Source organism: Anabrus simplex, chromosome 8, assembly GCF_040414725.1.
Source record: "Anabrus simplex isolate iqAnaSimp1 chromosome 8, ASM4041472v1, whole genome shotgun sequence".
NCBI lineage: Eukaryota > Metazoa > Arthropoda > Insecta > Orthoptera > Tettigoniidae > Anabrus > Anabrus simplex.
In genome coordinates, this window is record NC_090272.1 from 186,862,705 (window position 1) to 186,882,893 (window position 20,189).

At 38.1% G+C, this 20,189-nt stretch overlaps 1 protein-coding gene across 1 annotated transcript in view; it reads left to right on the plus strand.

Annotated features, from left to right (window-relative positions):
- Window positions 1–20,189, plus strand: part of LOC136879360 (glutamate receptor ionotropic, kainate 2) — a 473,995-nt gene that overhangs the window by 453,087 nt on the left and 719 nt on the right. The window contains exons 14-17 of the mRNA XM_068229090.1: window positions 4,486–4,683; window positions 12,087–12,312; window positions 15,380–15,544; window positions 18,481–18,581. Of these exons, the coding sequence (XP_068085191.1) occupies window positions 4,486–4,683; window positions 12,087–12,312; window positions 15,380–15,544; window positions 18,481–18,581 (690 nt within the window). The remainder of the gene's footprint in view (window positions 1–4,485; window positions 4,684–12,086; window positions 12,313–15,379; window positions 15,545–18,480; window positions 18,582–20,189) is intronic.

A 20,189-nucleotide genomic window follows, 5' to 3' on the forward strand; every position in this document is an offset into this window, starting at 1 on the left:
ATAACCGACCTTTAAAAATACCACACAAATGCCAAGTCTTAGATGTTTCCATTGAGTGGTGCTGTATATCAGTATCCTTTTTCAGTCTTTCTGTTTGTTAGGTCATCAACCTGAAGGCTGGTTGGATCCTCAAATGGTACCACTAACAGTTGTACGGTCGTAGTGAAATCACAAAAATTTCCCATTTTCACACCAGGCAAATGCTGGGGCTGTACCTTAATTAAGGCCACAGCCACTTCCTTCCCATTCCTAGGCCTTTCCTGTCCCATCGTTGCCATAAGACCTATCTGAGTCGGTGCGACGTAAAGCAAATAGCAAAAAAAAAAACCTGATGGTGGTGCCAATGAGGCATGCTAGGGCAGATGAGGAACAAGATAGTTTGCCAGTGCTTTCCTTACTGAGCCAGAAAGTGCTATTGTCCCTTCTAAGTAATTAGTCATTTGCTCAGCAGCTGTTAGTTTGCTAGTATGTTGAGTAGCAATGTCTGAATATTATTAGGAGCACATCAACATTCGCTTCTGCTTCATAGTGGGAAAAACACTTATGGAGATGTATCAAATGATGAAGACAGTTTGTACAATTCACAAAGACTGAAGACAGTGCCAAAACAAATCGAACACAAAAATGTTAGATATCAACAGTATTGTGCAGCATGAGGGTCAAATGGTGAAACACTGGTATTATCTCAAAGTCTTGAGATATTGAAGAGAAAAAGACCAGTCTTGTGAATAAACAACTCCTGAAGTGTTCCCTATGATTAGGCACCAGCTCATGCCTTGCTGTTGATTCGTAAAATTCTAATGAACACGAAGACAACTGTACTTCCCCGTCTACTCAATTCACATGACAGCCCTGGTAGACCTTTTCTATTTCCCAAATTGAAATCTGTCGTGAAGTGATCAAATTGAAACTGCAGGCAGTATACCCATGATCCTCCGAACTGCCTACCAGGTCTGCTTCTGTTAGTGGAAGTAACGTAGGTGCAACGATGTAGTAATTAAAAACTACGAAGATTAAACTCATCACCTCGCGGCCTTATTCAAATCTGTGACCCTATCACAAGATTAGGTGGTATCAATTTGTTTCAGACAGTCTGGTCAAGATTGAACAGAATTCAGTGTGGCACTGCTCAAACTGGCACAGCCCTACATCAGTGGGGTTGGATAGACTCTCCTCGATATGACTGTGGGTTTGAAATGCAGACTATCAAGCATATCATGCAGGAACACCTTCGCACTTGTATCCCAGTTCTTTGGATGAAATCCTCTCAGAAACTCAGGAGGTAATTGCATGGATTATAAACCTTTTAATCCACATATGAAAATATGGTCCTGATGCCGTAAACTGAATATTTTGTAAATGTATATCTTATTGTCTTGTATGTATCACATGCTACATAAATTGAAATAATCAATGACTACTTTTTTCACTAAACAAACATACATTATAATAACACATAGAAATATGTATGCAGTAATTATCAAATGATAACAATTCATCCGTCGAGCAGTATGGATATAAAACTCGCACATCTCAACTCTGTTGCACTCACAATACCAACATCACAGCACTATTACAACTCCATAACATAACTCATACAAAATATACAGTAAATCACTACTGATCCACCAAGAAGTATCAATACAACTGTACCAACATAGTGAAACACTGGTAATATCTCAAAGTCTTGAGATGTTGCCATCCTTTCTTGGATGTTCTAGTAAGAAACAAACCGGATGGCTCCTTAGGACATACCATCTATCATAAGTCTACCCACACAAATCACTATCTTCATGCAGATTCTCACCACCAGCCAGCACAAAAACAATACCAAGATAAATGGTCCATTATTGGACATTATAAATTTTCCAGCTAACTAATTCCTGGTTGCCAGCATTTCGCCCCCGTGTGCTAAGTTGGGCTCATCAGTTAGTACTTAGCACACCCACCAAGACGCATGGCTAGTGCATACCGTGGAGGCCAATGTGTAGGCTATTTGGAGCAACCGGCAGTGCCAATGCACTATGAGAGACTTCGTCTCATTACCAAAAATTAATGCCTGCTTGGCCATTCCCTATGGGAATCAACATATATATCATCTAATGGCCAAGCAGGCAATAATTTTTGGTAATGAGACAAAGTCTCTTAGTGCATTAGCACTGCCGGTGGCTGCAAGTAGCCTACGCAGTGGCCTCCACAGTATGCACTAGCCAGCTTATTGGTAGGTGTGCTGGGTACCAACTGATGAGCCCACCCTAGCACACGAGGGCGAAACGCTGGCAACCAAGAATGAGTTAGCTGCAAAATTTATAATGTCCAATAACGGACCATTTATATTGGTATTATAAATTTACTCATTCGGGACAAATGTTTCAGATTCCCTATGGGAATCAACATATATATCAACTCACCAAGAGGGCGAAACGAATTTGTGAGTCATCAAATATCCAGGTGGAGATGGACACACTCATAGTCATGTTCAAGGGTAATGATTACTGCGATTTGCAGATTCATAGAGCCCTGCATCCCAGAGAAATAACCAAGCAAAGCTCACAGAAGGAAGAAGTGAAGGGAACTGCCTACTTGCCTTACATTCACAACACCACAGATTGAATTGCCAAGGTCCTCCGCAAACACAATATAAAAACCGTGTTTCACATTGTCACTAAAATTGCTCACAGTCTGGGTAAAACCAAGGACAAATTGTCCCCACTTTTACATTCTGGGGTATACGAAATTCCCTGTACTTGCGGTAAGGTATACATTGGCCAAACATGCCGGTCCATTGGCACTCATATCATGGAACATGAACAAAATATTCATCTCAACCAGCCAGACAAATCAGCAATAGCTGAGCACGCTCTATCATCAGGTCATGATGTCATGTTCCAAGATGCTCGAGCTCTTACCCACACTAGACACTACAGGTACAAGATTATAAGGAAAGCTGTGGAAATACGTAGAAATTCTAACAGTTTCAACAGGGACACTAGCTATCAATTAAGTAATATCTGGTAGCCAGCCATTAAGGATTTACGTAAGTAGTTCCCTTCCCTGTCCCCTTCACTACTGTTATTTCGTTTCGGTATTTTCCAAATTCGTACGTTCCTCATCGCCAGATGTTTCATTCCAGGCTTGTGGCAATGTCATACCTTCATATGTGCATACACCAGTTATGTTATGTGACCCTCTCAGACTGATTCTGATGGTTCCATCAACTTCCGCTTCGAACGTTACAACTGTACCTCGTCCAGGGAGCCATCTGGTGAACATACCATTTCCACTTCTATTATAATGTCTAAATTCAAACCTCATTGTTTGAGAGGCCTTTCTCGTCGACAGTTGAGATTTTCTTCTGAAGACACAGAGCAAAGTTCTCTATGAAATGTAAAGAATTTCACCTTATTTTCTTGACACAGCATAAGCCCAAAAGCCTATATCATGTCTATTCAGCCTTGAGATGCTTAAGAGAAAAAGATAAGACTTGTGAAGAAACAACTCCTGGAGTCACCATGACTATTCATCAGCTTATGCATCCCTGTTGATTCATGAAATTCTAATGAACACAAAGACAACTGTGCTTCCCCCTCTACTCAATTCACATGACATACCCCTGGTAAAGACTTTTTCTATTTCCCAAATTGAAATTTGTTGTGAAGTCACTACATAACATAGCATCAACTGAACTCACTGTACCTCCCTGAACTACTTCAACACTCTTTATATACATAGGCCTACTTGTTATGATTCTGGATAATTCTGGTTTTTCACAACATAATATTAATACAAGATACCTGGAAGGTTCTACCATTGATATCCAGAAGTCCTTGGTAAGTTCTTGTTCTAGAGTTCTCTCAAAATAAGTTTGTCATTATAGCGTATTACCTATGGATATCTAGAAAGACGTGGTGTCCTTGGTACATCAAGGTTCCAGAGTTCATTTAAGTCAACACACATACAACTGGAAGTTTTCTGAGCAACATGGAACGCACGAAAGATTATTTACAAGTGTAAAGCATAATGAAACCTTAATCCAGAGTTCTCTTGAGTCAAAATGCATGCAAACAAAAGTTTTCTGAACAATATGAAACACATGAGAGATGATTTAAAAGTGATAAGAATAGCATAACCTAATACATGAGCTATATACACATGATTAAACCTAAATACATAAGCTAGTCTATAGAATACCAAAAATTGCTTTTAGTTATACACACATAACCTAATTTGCATCAGAAACAGCATTGAGAGCATTGTATTAATAGTGAATGGGAGTATTTAGAAGGAGACAAAGCTAACTAGATTGCAGGTAAACCCACTAAAGAGTTGTTTTTAAAGTTTGTTTACTTTTTGAACAGGTCTTGTATTGTGAATGATATTACATTCCCCTTCTAAACCTCATTTAATTCCATGAAACCTCTTAACATTGACCCAAGGTACCTCATGAGTATGAAATCAGAATATAAGCAATATGTTTCCATTCAGGCAACATCAACTCGCATCGTGGGAGGCATCTGGTGGTTCTTCACACTAATCATCATCTCCTCATACACGGCAAACCTTGCTGCCTTCCTCACGGTCGAGAGGATGATCACCCCTATCGAAAATGCTGCGGACCTGGCTGAGCAGACCGAAATCTCATATGGCACCCTCGAGGGTGGTTCCACCATGACTTTCTTCAGGGTAAGGAGAACACTTTACTCATATTACCTAGAGGATTAAACATTTTCTGAAATTTACAAAACGATTGTTGTACTTTTCTTTGTTTGTTATATTTCTGTGCAAAAGTTTCCAAACAGGATAAATAGTTTATCAAAACTTCAAATATACCTATAAATTATCATCAGTTACAATGTAATAATTCCAGATGGTACACAGAGAATTGTAATCAACCAGAATAATATTAATAATCCTTGGAATATTAAATTTCCAAATTGCCCCTATACCGGTATGAAAAGTATTAAAAAATGTATGTTAACAATGTATGTTAATTTAAAATAATGAACTGTATTTTTATATTATCAAATTAAAAGCTTCATAGTTACAAATAGACTCTGACACATACAGTGCAGAGTTATGTTGTTCAGTTATTGTTACTATAATGGTTTCAAGTTTACTCACCTCTTTATTAAACACGTCACAATGTATTTTAATTTCCCATCCATTGTGAAATTGGGGAACTCTCGTATCCTCTGCACAATTAAAGACACCTTTAAGTCTGATATTTTTTTATATCCTGGCACATCACACAGGTGCACAATCACTGTGAAATCTTTTACTTGATTGAATGTAAAACTTAAGTTTCCAGCACTTCCTCCAAAGAGATTCACATAAAAGTTTCCAGCTTCTTGTATTCATTGTGTGAGGTTGACATAGAATTCACTTAATAACTTCATACAATGTAATACAACAGTACTATGACAACCCACTGCATAACACATCAACTGCACTCACTGTACCTACCTCCCTGAACTACTTCAACACTCTTCATATACATACTGGCTATGATTTGGATAATTCTGTATTTTTCACAACATAATGTTAATTTAAAATACTTGGAAGGTATGTGTGTTTGTGTGTTGATTTATTGATGTACGGGCTCACTGCAGCCTCGATGACAAAGCAACAATGGCTAACACAAAAATATGTTTCCATTTCAATCGCTGAAAATAACTTTAAATAATGTTGTTGACATTTCATCTTCTATTGCCTCTATAGAATCACAGATAGCTCCATCGTGACCTGGGTCTTCCTTTTCTCCTCGCAGAACCTCTTCACCCTATCCCTCCTTCTCTCTTGTTCTTCTTCAGAGATTTTCAGCATCCTCTTTTTTTCTTACCCCACTGATGCTTCTCTGTCCTGTCCCTACACCTCTATCTGGCCTGTTGGTTGGTTTGTGCTTCATCATCATCATCATCATCATCATCATCATCATCATCATCATCATCATCATCAATGTCCCACTCCAGTCGCCCGGGTGTGGTTAAAACAAGCCTCCTCCACTCCTTTCTGTCCTTCCACTTTTCCTGCTCCATTACTTCCGACACATCCAAACCAGCTTCTCTAATGTCCTTCCAAATCTGATCCATCCACCTACTTCTCAGTCTTCCAACTGGTCTCTTTCCCCTTAACTTCTCTTTCCAATTCCCTTCTTACTACCCGTTTCTTTTCCATTCTTTTTACATGTCCAAACCATCTCAGCCTTGCTTTCTGTACCTTCTGTACTAACGGTTCTATATTTAGCTCTTCTCTGATTTTAATATTTTGAATTCTATCTCTTCTTATCTTTTTAACCAATGTTCTTAAAAATTTCATTCCTACTGCTTGGATCTTACTATCTTGTCTCTTTTTAGTTACCAGCATTTCTAGAATGTATGTTACAATTGGTATGAAATACTGTTTATATAATGTTAATTTCATTCTCTTGGGTACTTTGTCATCCCGTAACATCTCTCTGACTTGATGATAAAATGTTGTACCTTTACTTAGTCTGTTATTAATTTTAGGGTTGATTTCATTACTTCCATTAATAATACTACCCAGATATGTAAACTGTTCTACATTCTCTAACTGGTCTCCATCTATGTTCACTTGGCTTCTCTTTTTCTCTTTTCCACAGTGCATGACTACAGTTTTCTTTTTACAAATTACCATTCCAGACTCCTTCAGTTTTTCATTCCAAATGTCCAGTCTCCTTTGTACTTCCTTTTCTCCCTTTCCACAAATCACCACATCATCTGCAAATACCAAAGCATTCACTTCATCACTACTGATACTCTGTTTTACACGTTTTATGATTTCATCCATCAAATTTCCAAATTTCCTTGCCTGCCACCTTGATCCTCATCTCAGTCTAGTTCTTTCAGTTTACGACATTCCACTTGGTTCCCATCCTGCCCATTATTTTTCATACTCTTCTGGTCATTTTTACTGTTCTTTTACAAAGAAACACTTTTTGTCATTCAAAACCATAATATACCTAAAATAGGCAATAAATAGTTTCTGAGGTAAGATGAGGCATTTTTAGGTACTATAAAATTCACCCATTTAGACCACATACATACATACATACATACATACATACATACATACATACATACATACATACATACATACATACATACATACATACATACATACATACATAAACGGTGCACATATAACTTTGTTTTTATGTTTCTTGTGGCAGTATTAAGACAGCAGTGGGAATTGATTGAAATTTCTTAATTTATCATTTTAATTTATTTTTCTTGTTGTATAAGATTTTATTTTGTTTGGACCTTTGGACCTGGAAGAATTCTGCTTTAGAAACTCTTTTTTTAAAGGTTATATCTAAATTATCATTTATCTGTGAATTTTAGTAATTTTTGTTGTTGTTGAAATTTGTGAAACTGCATGTACCTACATGCGCAGTTCTGGAAGCACGTTTCCTGATGTGTAAACAACGACTTTTCTCGAACATTTGTCAACAAGAATGAAGAGACTTTTGATTGGAGAAAATAAGATCAAATGTAATTGGTGAATGTAAACGTCGAGGGTGAAGTCTGTTTTCTGTTTGGTTCTCTTTGGTGGTTACACATTTCCTATTTCTCGATCTTACCCAGCTCCTTCAATGGGAGCAAGGTAGGATCTGTGTCTGATCATCTGACCATCGTAGCGAGCAGTCGTGCTCCTCCTTTCGTCCCCTCGTGGGAAAACCTGGTCTCAGAGTAAGCACTGTTTCTACGTTTATTTCGGTTTTCAACTTCATCTAATTGTATTAATTTCTTTTTCTTACGCAGGAGTTTATCCTCGAGTTTCATGTTCACCGCTAAATTTGTCAAAATGACTTAGCTTTTCAGCTAAGATATTGTACCTTTTGTTTCAGAGGCAATACCCTTTTTTTAATTTTGTAACTTGTAATTATCTCTCGGGTTTGCCTCCCCGTATTTCTGTGTCGCCTTACATAAGTATTGAAAATCTATATGCACATTACCTGAAGTGTTTTAGATAGTTACATAATGTAACCATTGCGGCTTGATTACACAAATGAAATAATAATAATAATAATAATAATAATAATAATAATAATAATAATAATAATAATAATAATAATAATAATAATAAATTTATGAAATTTTAAACACAGTAAAAGAAAAACTAAAGGTTCAACAAAACATCAAAATATCGCAGCACAAAACATAAACAAACAGGTTAGGAAACATGACAACTACAGAATGGATGAGGAAAGCAGCATGGAATCCTGAGAGGTAATGGAATGTAGCCCTTTGCGAAGAAAGAAACCATAGAGGGTAATTGCCCCTGGATTTTTAAAAAGTAAACAAATGAAAACTCAAAATAGAAATACTTTTATAAAAGAAAATTAAGGTGTTGTTAACCACGACTGCAGACATGTGCAGTTCGTTACAAGAAATTTAATCACAGAATTTGAATTGAAAGAAAATTATTCAATGATACATGATAAAATGAGGGCTAATCCAAATCTACACAAAAGCAGAAATAAGACCAAACACTGAGGTACAGAAAACTGGCATCACTACTTAAAACAGTTCAGGTAATGTGCACATAGATTTTCAATACTTATGTAAGGCGACACAGAAATACGGGGAGGCAAACCCGAGGGATAATTACATTATAAGTTACAAAGTTAAGAAAAGGGTATAGCCTCTGAAACAAAAGGTACAATATCTTAGCTGAAAAGCTAAGTCATTTCGACAAATTTAGCAGTGGACATGAAATTCGAGGATAAACTCCCGCACAGCAAAAAGAAATTATTACATTTAGATGAAGTTGAAAACTGAAATAAATGTAGAAACAGTGCTTACCCTGAGACTAGATTTTCCCATGAGGGGACCAAAGGAGGAACTTAACCGCTCGCTACGATGGTCAGATGATCAAAGACACAGATCCTACCTCATTCCCACTGAAGGAGCTGGGTAAGAACGAAAAACAGGAAATGGTGCAACCACCAAAGAGAACCAAACAGCAAACAGGCTTCACCCTCGACTTTCACATTCACCACTTACATTTAATCTTATTTTCTCTAATTAAAAGTCTCTTCGTTCTTGCTGACAAATGTTTGATAGAAGTCTTCATTTACGCAACAGAAAATGCGCTTCCAGAACTATGTGTGTAGGTAGGTACATGCAGTTTCACAAATTATGAAAACAAAAAATATATTAAAATTTACAGATAAAAGATAATTTATATACAACCTATAAATAAGAGTTTCGAAAACAGAATTCTTTCAAGTCCAAAAGTCCAAACAAAATAACATGTTATACAACAACAACAATAACAAACATTTTAAATAATAAATTAAGAAATTTCAATCAATTCCCACTGCTGTTTTCATACTGCCACATTTATCAATGACGAACAAAATAGTCTTTTGCCTAAAATCCTAGACCTACTTACCAAAGAGTCTGCTAATTCCATACAGGTAAGGTAAGGGTTAATCTACCCGAAGGCAGGTCCGAACCTCCGCAGAGGTGTTCCTGAGCTGGAGTTTACATGCGGTAGGGTGGCCAGTTCCTTTCCGCTCCTCCATTCCCTTACCCCCCACCAACAGCACGTGGCAACCCATCCAACTCCTGACCACGCCCAATGTTGCTTAACTTCGGAGATCTCACGGGATCCGGTGTTTCAACACGGCTATGGCCGTTGGCAATTCCATATAAATAATCAGTAATTGCCCCTTCATTACAAGTAAGGTTCTAGAACATCAACCTATGTTACTAAGATTATTAGACCTTTTTTAAGAACTGAAGAATGAAAAAAAAAATGGCGTATGGCTTTTAGTGCCGGGAGTGTCTGAGGACATGTTCGGCTCGCCAGGTGCAGGTCTTTTGATTTGACTCCCGTAGGCAACCTGCGTGTCATGATGAGGATGAAATGATGATGAAGACGACACATGCACCCAGCCCTCGTGCCAGCAAAATTAACCAATGATGGTTAAAATTCCCGACCCTGCCAGGAATCAAACCCGGGACCCCTGTGACCAAAGGCCAGGACGCTAACCATTTAGCCATGGAGCCAGACTGAAGAATGAAATATACGTATATTCAAACAATAATCACTTTCATCATCATCATGGTTAATTTTCAGCCTTCAGCCAGGTCTTTTGAGTGCCTCCAGTTCTCCTATCTTCTCGCACACACTCTTTTCTTACTCTAGTTTTTCTATCCTTTTTTTTTTTGCGAGGGAGTGTGGAAAATCTTTCATAAAACGCTTGTGAGGGTCCGCACTCAACAAGTGTGTGGAGATTCTTACCCACTAAAAACCACACTCCCTTTTCCCACGATGTTTATCTCCGCCCCGGAAACCGCTCTCGCATTACTTCAGGACGGATCGTGCTTAATGCATCTTGTGCTTCATCTTCCTTCTTCTGCTTTACTGTCTGTCATAATCATCCAGGTCCTTCTTCTTCTGACGCAGAATATTTTCTACGTAGACTGCCACCTGGTCCCAAGATTTTTGACTTCGTAGCATTACTGGCATGATCCCTTCTGGTGTCAATTCTCCCTGCATAACTTCTAAGCATCTTCTTTGTGGCAGCCAATGAACGCACACAAGGAAAGTATGTAATACGTCATCGATATCACCGCAGTATATGCACACCGGACTAGTTGCTAGCCCCAGCCTATGAAGACATTTTCGGAAGTATCCATGACCTGTCAAGAACTGTGTGAGATAGTAGTTCACTTCACCATGATTTCGGTCAACCCATACGCCCAGAGAAGGTATCGGTCTTTTCGTCCATTTCCCTCTAGAATCATCTTCCCATCTTGTTTGCCATCGTTGCATTCTGCGACTAAGAGCCAAAGCCTTTGCCCTTTTCCTTCCTAGCTCTTCTTGTGTGAGCCAAATTTCTTGTCTTTCGAAGGCCAACAAGTCAATAGGAGCTACTGCTGCTACTACTAGAATCACAGGTTCTGATACTGTGTGATATGCGCAAGCAATTCGTAAAGCTGCTCTCCATTGTACAGCCGCAATTCATGTCCGATATTTCGCAATTTTTAATGATTCAGCACAAATTTCCGAATCATATAGCAGTATCGATTGAACAGTCGACATGAGAAGCCGCCTTTTACTAGATTTCGGGCCCTTGATATTTCCCATGAATCTACTCAGTGCAGTCATGGTTTTCGGCCTTATCTGTTACCCGTTGGAAGTGGTCCTAATATGTAAGCTTAGTATCAAGCGTTACATCAAGATATTATGTGCTCCTAGTTGTTTCGATGGCTATCTGCCCAATCTGCATCGATACAACAGTATTAATCCTTTTCCTCGTCAGGAGGACAATTTCCGTTTTATGATCTGCGAGTTCTAACTTGTGATTAATCATCCATTCTTTGACACGTTGCATCACCTGATTCAATTTAAATTGAGCCAGCTCTAGGTTACGGGTTACTATCACAGCAGCCACATCATCAGCATAACCCACAAGTTTTACATCTTCTGGCATCTCCAGCCATAACAAACCATCATACATGATATTCCAAAGGTGTGGTCCAAGAATTAAGCCTTGCGCTGCACCAGCTGTGAGCCGTTTTCTTCTCTGACCATCTTCCATGTCGTATAACAATGTACGGTCTTTCAAATAGTCTCACAGTATATGCATGAGATATTCTGGTAGCTTGAAAGTTTCTTGTAGAGCTTCCAAAATATCACTCCATCTTACCGAGTTGAAAGCAATTTTAACATCTATGATGATGATGATGATGATGATGATGATGATGATGATGATGATGATGATGATGATGATGATGATGATGATAATAATAATAATAATAATAAGTGGTCTCTGAAAAGGCCTGGTGTAGATTTTTTGAGTTGACACCATATAGGCAACCTGCGCGTCCATGAGGACAGGGCATTACACATGATGAATTTTAAAGCTGAAGACGACACACACACGTAGCCCCCTGAGCTATCGGATTTGACCAACAAAGGTTAAAATCCCTGACCCACCTGGGAATCGAACTCAAAGGCCAGCACATTAACCATTTAGCCATGGAGCTAGACTTTCTGTCCATTATATCATTAGATATTCTAATCATAAATCATAAATGTTCTTCCTGCAGGACTCTAAAATTGGCATCTACCAGAAGATGTGGCGGTTCATGGAGAGCAAAAGGCCCTCAGTTTTGGTGTCATCCTACGAAGAGGGTGTCAAGAGAGTCCTAGCAGGCGACTATGCTTTTCTCATGGAGTCCACAATGCTGGACTATGCTGTCCAAAGAGACTGCAACCTTACTCAAATAGGAGGACTGTTGGATTCTAAAGGATATGGTATTGCTACTCCAAAAGGTATGTTAAATCAGTTGATTCATTCTCTTTTACATCCAAGGCTTAAATCATGTGTCAAAATATGTGAGTAGTATTCATGTAATAAAGAATTGTAAGTTGCATGGTGATACATAAGTGTTGTATTTCTAGAAAATAGAACTCTGAGAATTAGAGTAGGTGACCCTGTAATAATAAACCCCACAAGCCGGCAATTTAATCCAGAGCTGCTCACTTCTCAGGAGGTATTTAAAATGAAGCTCAACTATCAAGTTTAAGAATTCATAATGTTATATCTATGAAATATAACGTAATAAAAATTTTAGGACTACTTATTGAGATCAATCCAATGCTTTTGAGCAATATATGTGATGGCTGCTGTTCAGGGTTGCCCATAATCACATGCAATATTTACAAAAATATATAAGGGATTATACTGTAAATTTTTATTCCAAGTCTGCCTTTCCAAAGTGTAAGGAACGCATTCACAGAAATATTTTCGGTGAGGATGTAGGCTGTCTAAAAATTTCCATTTATAATTTCCAGGAAAGACTGAATTTTGAAAAGCTTTTTAGGTTCCATGTATGCATCCCATGTTATTATCAACAAAATGTAAATATTGCAAGATGAGTTCAAACTGCCCCTTGCCATTGTTTGAGGGAATGTATGGGTTTCTAAACATCCATCCCTGGTAAAATAGCTCTTCAGGGTGGGTTTCTCTCCCCATGAACATTATAAGCCTGAAGAACACATAAATTTCATCCCCTGTCACTGGCTTCCACTTCTGGGTGCACGACCTTGGTTTCAAGGGTGCGCTAAATATACACCCTGGCGCGTACCTATTTGTTTCTCGAACAATTGGGTCAATCACTTTGTCGTCAAAATATAGCAAAGAAAACATCTAAAATGGACGCAAAATGTTTTCTTGTACCTGGCACAACCATGAAGGGGATCTTTTGTGTGCTCGTGACCATATCTACCTCTCACCACAACCACTTAACAACGGACGAAGTTATTATCGCTGAGGCTATTTCTTTTTCATCTGTGCTGTCTGCCACTTCTCCAGCAACCTCTTGCTATGCATAGTCAGTGTATGTATCACTACCGAAAGTATCGCTTTCCAATACATCACTTCCACTACCGTCATATATCGAACTAATAATCTCTATAAGAGAATGAGATGGCCCAGCCATTCCTCTGTGACTGAGTAGCTCCTAGTCTGTGAAGCACAGTATTTGCTTTTGGTGCTTCCCTTCATAAGTGGCAAGAATTTTCAAGTTAGGTATAGTTCACAAAATATTCTTGAGATGGCAGGAAAAGACGTGATACCTTTTAAAGCAAATTCCTTGAAACTAAATAGAGCGCGTTTCATGTTCTATCCCTTATTAATATGATTCAAAAGCAACAGATATCAATCAATTTCGTATTAGCTCTAATTATGAAACAGAGATGGCATGAAAGTACATAACTTCTTGATTCATAAGGTGAAAACAAATCCCGAAAAGTAGCAGTGTTACACAAGTAATAGGCATTCTAACTTCTGTCTGCACCGGCCGTTTGTGGTGTGTCGAACCGGTTGAACAAGTAGAGTCCCGCAGACATGATATGTACGTCGAACCAATCTGAATGCTTAATAGGGGAATTCCTCAAGGCAGTATTATTGGATCTTTATGTTTTCTTATGTATATAAATTATATGAGTAAAGAAACAAAATCAGAGATAAGGCTTTTTGCAGATGATGTTATTCTGTATAGAGTAATAAATAAGTTACAAGATTGAGAGCAACTGCAAAATGACCTCGATAACGTTGTAACGTTGTGTATATAATGGTAATGATGATAATAGGAAAAGTCCTACTGCTTTTAATTACTGCATTGATGGAGTGAAAATTCCCTTTGGGGATCATTTGTTAAGTACCTAGGTGTTAATACAAGGAAAGATCTTCATTGAGGTAATCACATAAATGGGATTGTAAATAAAGGGTACAGATCTCTACACGTGGTTATGAGGGTATTTAAGGGTATTTAAGGGTTGTAGTAAGGATGTATAGGAGAGGGCATATAAGTCTCTAGTAAGACCCCAACTAGAATATGGTTCCAGTGTAAGGGACCCTCGCCAGGATTACTTGATTCGAGAACGGGAAAAAATACAAAAAAGAGCAGCTTGATTTATTCTGGGTGATTTCCAACAAAAGAGTAGTATAACAAAAATGTTGCAAAGTTTGGGCTGGGAAGATTTCGGGGAAAGGAGACGAGCTGCTTGGCTAAGTGGTGTGTTCCGAGCTGTCAGTGGAGAGATGGCGTGGAATGACATTAGTAGACGAATAAGTTTGAGTGGTGTCTTTAAAAGTAGGAAAGATCACAGTGTGAAAATAAAGTTGGAATTCATGAGGACAAATTGGGGCACAGCCTGCACTCACAAACATTTCCAGACACACATGACAATAAACTGAATATTTCATTCAGAGACCAGCTCCTATTCATCCACAAATTTCAGATGTTTTCTTTTGGTCAATCGGTCGGTCGGTTGGTCGAATAGGAGCTGGTCCCTGTATGAAATATTCAGTTTACTGTCAAGTGTGTCTGGAAATGTTTGTGAGTGCAGGCTGTTCAACTTTTTATCATGTTCTTTGTGACAAACCATCATGTCGGTCGGTCGGTTGAATAGGAGCTGGTCCCTGTATGAAATATTCAGTTTACTGTCATGTGTGTCTGGAAATGTTTGTGAGTGCAGGCTGTTCAACTTTTTATCATGTTCTTTGTGACAAACCATCATGTGAACTGATTAATCTTTACTTTTGGAAACCAATAAGTTAATTAAACTTACTGATTTTCAATAAAATGCATTACAAAGCATGTTACAGGCATGAAAATCACTACTAATTTCCTACCAAGACCACTGTTCTATTGGAAAATCGTATGTCTCATAGGTTCAGAAGATATGTAAAATTTTACTTTCTAAGTGCTGCAAAAATTCTGAATTGTTTTATGCTTTTGCAGTATAAAATAATGTTAGATATAGATGAAACAAAAAGGGGTTATGTTTGGTGTCCGTTTCTCCTGCGACTTTTATAAGTTCTTTTTTTCCACAGGTTCTCCGTGGAGAGACAAAATCTCCCTAGCAATATTGGAACTTCAAGAGAAGGGAGTCATACAGATATTGTATGATAAGTGGTGGAAGAATACGGGAGATGTCTGTAATAGGGATGACAAAAGTAAAGAGTCCAAAGCAAATGCATTGGGCATTGAAAATATAGGTATGTAACTGATTGTTCAGTGGATTTAATTTACGGTAACTCTTGTTTCCAAACTTCCTCTGTAAGGAAGCACTGGAAGCATTGTAGGAATATTAAGATCTTTATTTTACTTTCCAAATGCAGTTTGAATAGCTAAGTACTTATAACAAACCAATGACTTGTCTGAACAGGTACAAAGGTGAACTTATAAGCCCAGTATTCTGATGACCACTATAAACAAATTTGGTTTTTCTCTATGGGCTCCATAGCTAAATAAATTTCATTTCTTCATTGCCCTTTCCAAAATACAGTTTGTGACTTAATACTTTATAACAAACTCTGTGACGTGAAAGTACATTGAGAAATACCAGTAGAGTGAAAATTAGCTGAACTTTGGCTGCTTCTACCTTGCTATGTGGTAACATTTCTGCCTTACATGCTTGGTGTGATTTCCATAGCCGACAGCCAGTTAGTGTAGCTTGATACAGTGAAATCATACTGATGCACATTCAAGAGTATGGGGTAAAATGATCCTGAAAGAGCCATGAGTAAACATAAAAAAATTTGTGAAACTGGGTAGGATATTTTTTGAGACACTGACTTTGAATCACCAAGCATATTGGAGAGGACCCAAGTGCATGAGTGGCAGAAGTGCTTACATGATGAGACCATTGACAGTTGGTAGATGATGTGGCAAATGTATTCAGAATTTCACATGGTTCTGCACAGTACATCCTGCACAACAATTTCAAGATGAAATGTGTGTAAGCATGTTGTTCTGAGAAGCCTATGTGATAAGCAATTGGAAGAATGATAACTGAAAAACTGGAGAACTAACTGACAAATTGGACCAGGATCCAATTTTGGTACACAGAGGAATTACAGGTGATGACACATGGTCGTTTTCTCAATGTCTCATAATCCAAACAACAGTCATCACCTTGGAAATCACCTACTTCCACATCACAATAATGATTTCATGCAGACTGATCAAATGGTGGGCTCAAAGTGTTCTTCACTATCCAGGGATTGATGTATTTTGAATTCATTCCTGAAGATCGAACGGTCACTGTCATTATTTGGGAACCTTTATGGAATAGTGCAACAAAAAAGGCCTAATTTATATAAAGGAAAGACATCATAACCACGCTCCAGCACATAACATACCTGACTTTCCCATCCTATGTATTCTGGATCTTATACCAGCAAATTACTACCTGCTTCCTGCTCAATGGCCAAGGTTCGTGTTAGTTGAAGAAATGAAGACAAGTGCTATGCTTGTCCACAGGAGGTGATCAGAACTGTTTTGAAAAGTGATATGAACACATACAGTAGAATGTCAAGGATCTAACTTTGAAGGTGGTGGTTTGGAAAAGGTTCCATGTCCTTTGTAATAAAAAATTTCTGCACATGCTCGGATACTTATTGACTCTACTAGTATTTATTTGCACAGCTAAGCTAAGCCATCAGAGAAGATGTCGATGGGAACAGCAGCTCAAATGGATAGCGTATCAAATGAAATACTGGAACAACCAGAGGTTCAAATGCCTGGCACCGGGCGAGTTGGCTGTGCGGTTAGGAGCGTGCAGCTGTGAGCTCGCATCCGGGAGATGGTGGGTTCGAACCCCACTGTCAGCAGCCCTGAAGATAGTTTTCTGTGGTTTCCCATTTTCACACCAGGCAAATGCTGGGGCTGTACCTTAATTAAGGCCACAGCCGCTTCCTTCCCATTCCTAGGCCTTTCCTGTCCCATCATCACCATAAGGCCTATTTGTGTCGGTGTGACGTAAAGCAACTAGCAAAAATAATGCCTGGCATACTTCTTTCATGTTTTTTTTTTTTTTAGGGCTAACAGTGTATAGTAAAATGTATCCTATTTGAAGTGTCCTATTGATATTATCCTTATCACTGTTATGAAGAGGAACTAGACAGGAATAGAAAATAAAGACCAGTTACAAGAATTAATAATATTGAACACAATGTGTACATATGATTTTAAAAATATAGAAATTCACTCTCAGTACAAGGTTTTATCTTTTACATAATGAGAAAGAGGAAGTATTCTTTGTGTGCAGTCAAACAGGTGGTATAGTGAGCAATGTGAGCTGCTGATTTCACAAACACAGTTTCTGGATACCTGGTGAAAATCTTTCTTATTACAAATACAGTGATGAAAGCCGTGAATTGGTCCTCTCATGTAGAAGTAATGCAGCTCAAAACTGCCTGTGTTCCATTCATCATTGTTCATGGTGGGAGTATTAAAGAATTCTGGGTCTATTTCTGCAGCTTTTGGACTTATTCATCCAGGAACCTTTTGGTAAGTGTGGTTGGTGTCAGATTATAAGTTGTCATCAGGAAGATTTTCCTGCTAGCTGGTATACAAGTTGATTTGGTGATAACTTTCAATCAATCAATACTGATCTGCATTTAGGGCAGTCGCCCAGGTGGCAGATTCCCTATCTGTTGTTTTCCTAGCCTTTTCTTAAATTATTTCTATGACATTGGAAATTTATTGAACATCTCCCTTGGTAAGTTATTCCAATCCCTAACTCCTGTTCCTATAAATGATATACAGGGTGCTTTTTTTATGTATGTGACTTTAGTTCTGTCTAAAGTTATCAGATTTCTGTACGAAAGGTATGGCCATATTATCTCAATTGCATACGATGCTACTGGTGCAACTTTCAGCTTGAATAATGACATTGCTCTTCTCTTGTGAAAGGGATTTATGATTGCAAATCTCAATTGCAGCCTTTATTGCAGCCACTGTTCTATCTTTAATGTGCCTTGTGAAAGTGAATCCAGTGACTTGTAGAGTCACCCCTAAATATTTGAAATATAAAATAGTGAGTAGAAAAGAGAAAGAAAAGGTATATTTATGTAAAAAGTAATGTTTACACCTAGATATTAATACATTGTCCATTATGTAATAACCAGTTCTTCACTTCTTTTTCCAGGAGGAGTATTTGTCGTATTGTTATGTGGCCTTGCCCTCGCAATTCTGGTTGCAATATTAGAATTCTGTTGGAATTCAAAGAAAAATGCCCAGACAGATAGGGTAAGTACTTACTGTGTTTTCTAAACTAATTTAGATGATATGATGCCATCCATGTATAATAAAGAAATTATCTGTATCAACAAACAAAGACAAGAATATTATTTCCTGAGTGATCAGAAACAGCAAAGCACAAGTGGTTATAGTTATTAGATTTTCATCTGTTAAAAAAAAGAGAATGGTTTAGCTGGTAGAACACTGACTTCCAAGCAGGTTCAATGGTGGCTCAGTCTGTGGTATTTGAAGGTGCTCAAATATGCCGGTCTCATGTCAGTTGATTTACTAGCACATAAAAGAACTCCAGTGAGACAGAATTCTGTCACCTTGGCATCTCTGAAAACTATAATAATTTTGTGTTGCTATTTTTAGCCGGGTGCAGCCCTTGTAAGGCAGACCCTCCGATGAGGGTGGGCGGCATCTACCATGTGTAGGTAACTATGTGTTATTGTGGTGGAGGATAGTCTTGCGTGTGGTGTGTGAGTTGCAGGGATGTTGGGGACAGCACAAACACCCAGTCCCCAAGCCAAGGGAATTAACCATTTAAGGTTAAAATCTCCGACCCGGCTGGGAATCAAACGTGGGACCCTCTGGACCAAAGGCCAGCACACTACCATTTAGCCATGGAGCTGGACATCTCTGAAAACTGTAAAAGTAGTTAATGGGAAGTAAAACCAATAACATCATTGTTATGATCAGTTCTCCACTCCTGCATACTGGTTGTGGGAATTAATAAGCCACCTCCATAAACTTCTGTCTTGTGACCACTTCTGTTCAGCAGGTCATGTGAGGGAATAAATAAGCCACCTTCATAAACTTCTGTCTTGTGACCACTTCTCTTCAGCAGGTCATGTGTAGGAATAAATAAGCCACCTCCATAAACTTCTGTCTTGCCACCATTTCTCTTCAGCAGGTCATGTGAGGGAATAAATAAGCCACATTCATAAACTATTATCTTGCCATTTCTTCTCTTCCAGTATATTTTAAGCTCCTCTTGACCAGGTGTTCTTCTGTCTGTTTCATCCAGCCTGTCTACGTCTGCCTTGCAGTCTTTTTCCATTCATGTTTCCTAAAGTTAAGGATGAGATTTTGAGCCACTCAGTAATATTATGTAGATTTTAGATGCCCATGATGTTTTTACTTAACTTAATTAGTTACCATAACATATTTGTTGTCTGTGTAACTGTCTGTCTGTATATTTGTTTGTTACATCATAAGAAAACGATCAAACAAATTTTCTTGAAAATCCGTATTTAAGTTCAGGGATTGCCAGGTTGTCCACTAGGCTGTATATTATTTGGTTAGTATGCAGTGACATAGCAATACTGATAAGGGAGCCAAAACAGAAAATGTCTAATCTCTCTGGTAATATGAACTGCACCAAAATCTGAACACACAGTAATAAAAGTTATGCAGAATAAAATTTCTAATATTTTATGCTTCATACATATGTACTATATGAAGGATAGTAATACTGATATTAGCAATTATAACATCTTTCACAAACTTCCAAATATCTCCACAAATATTAGTTCAATCAAAACACAGTATATAACAAAATTTTAGAAATTTCAATTTGTCATCTTTTTATAACTTGTGCATTCTTATTGTATG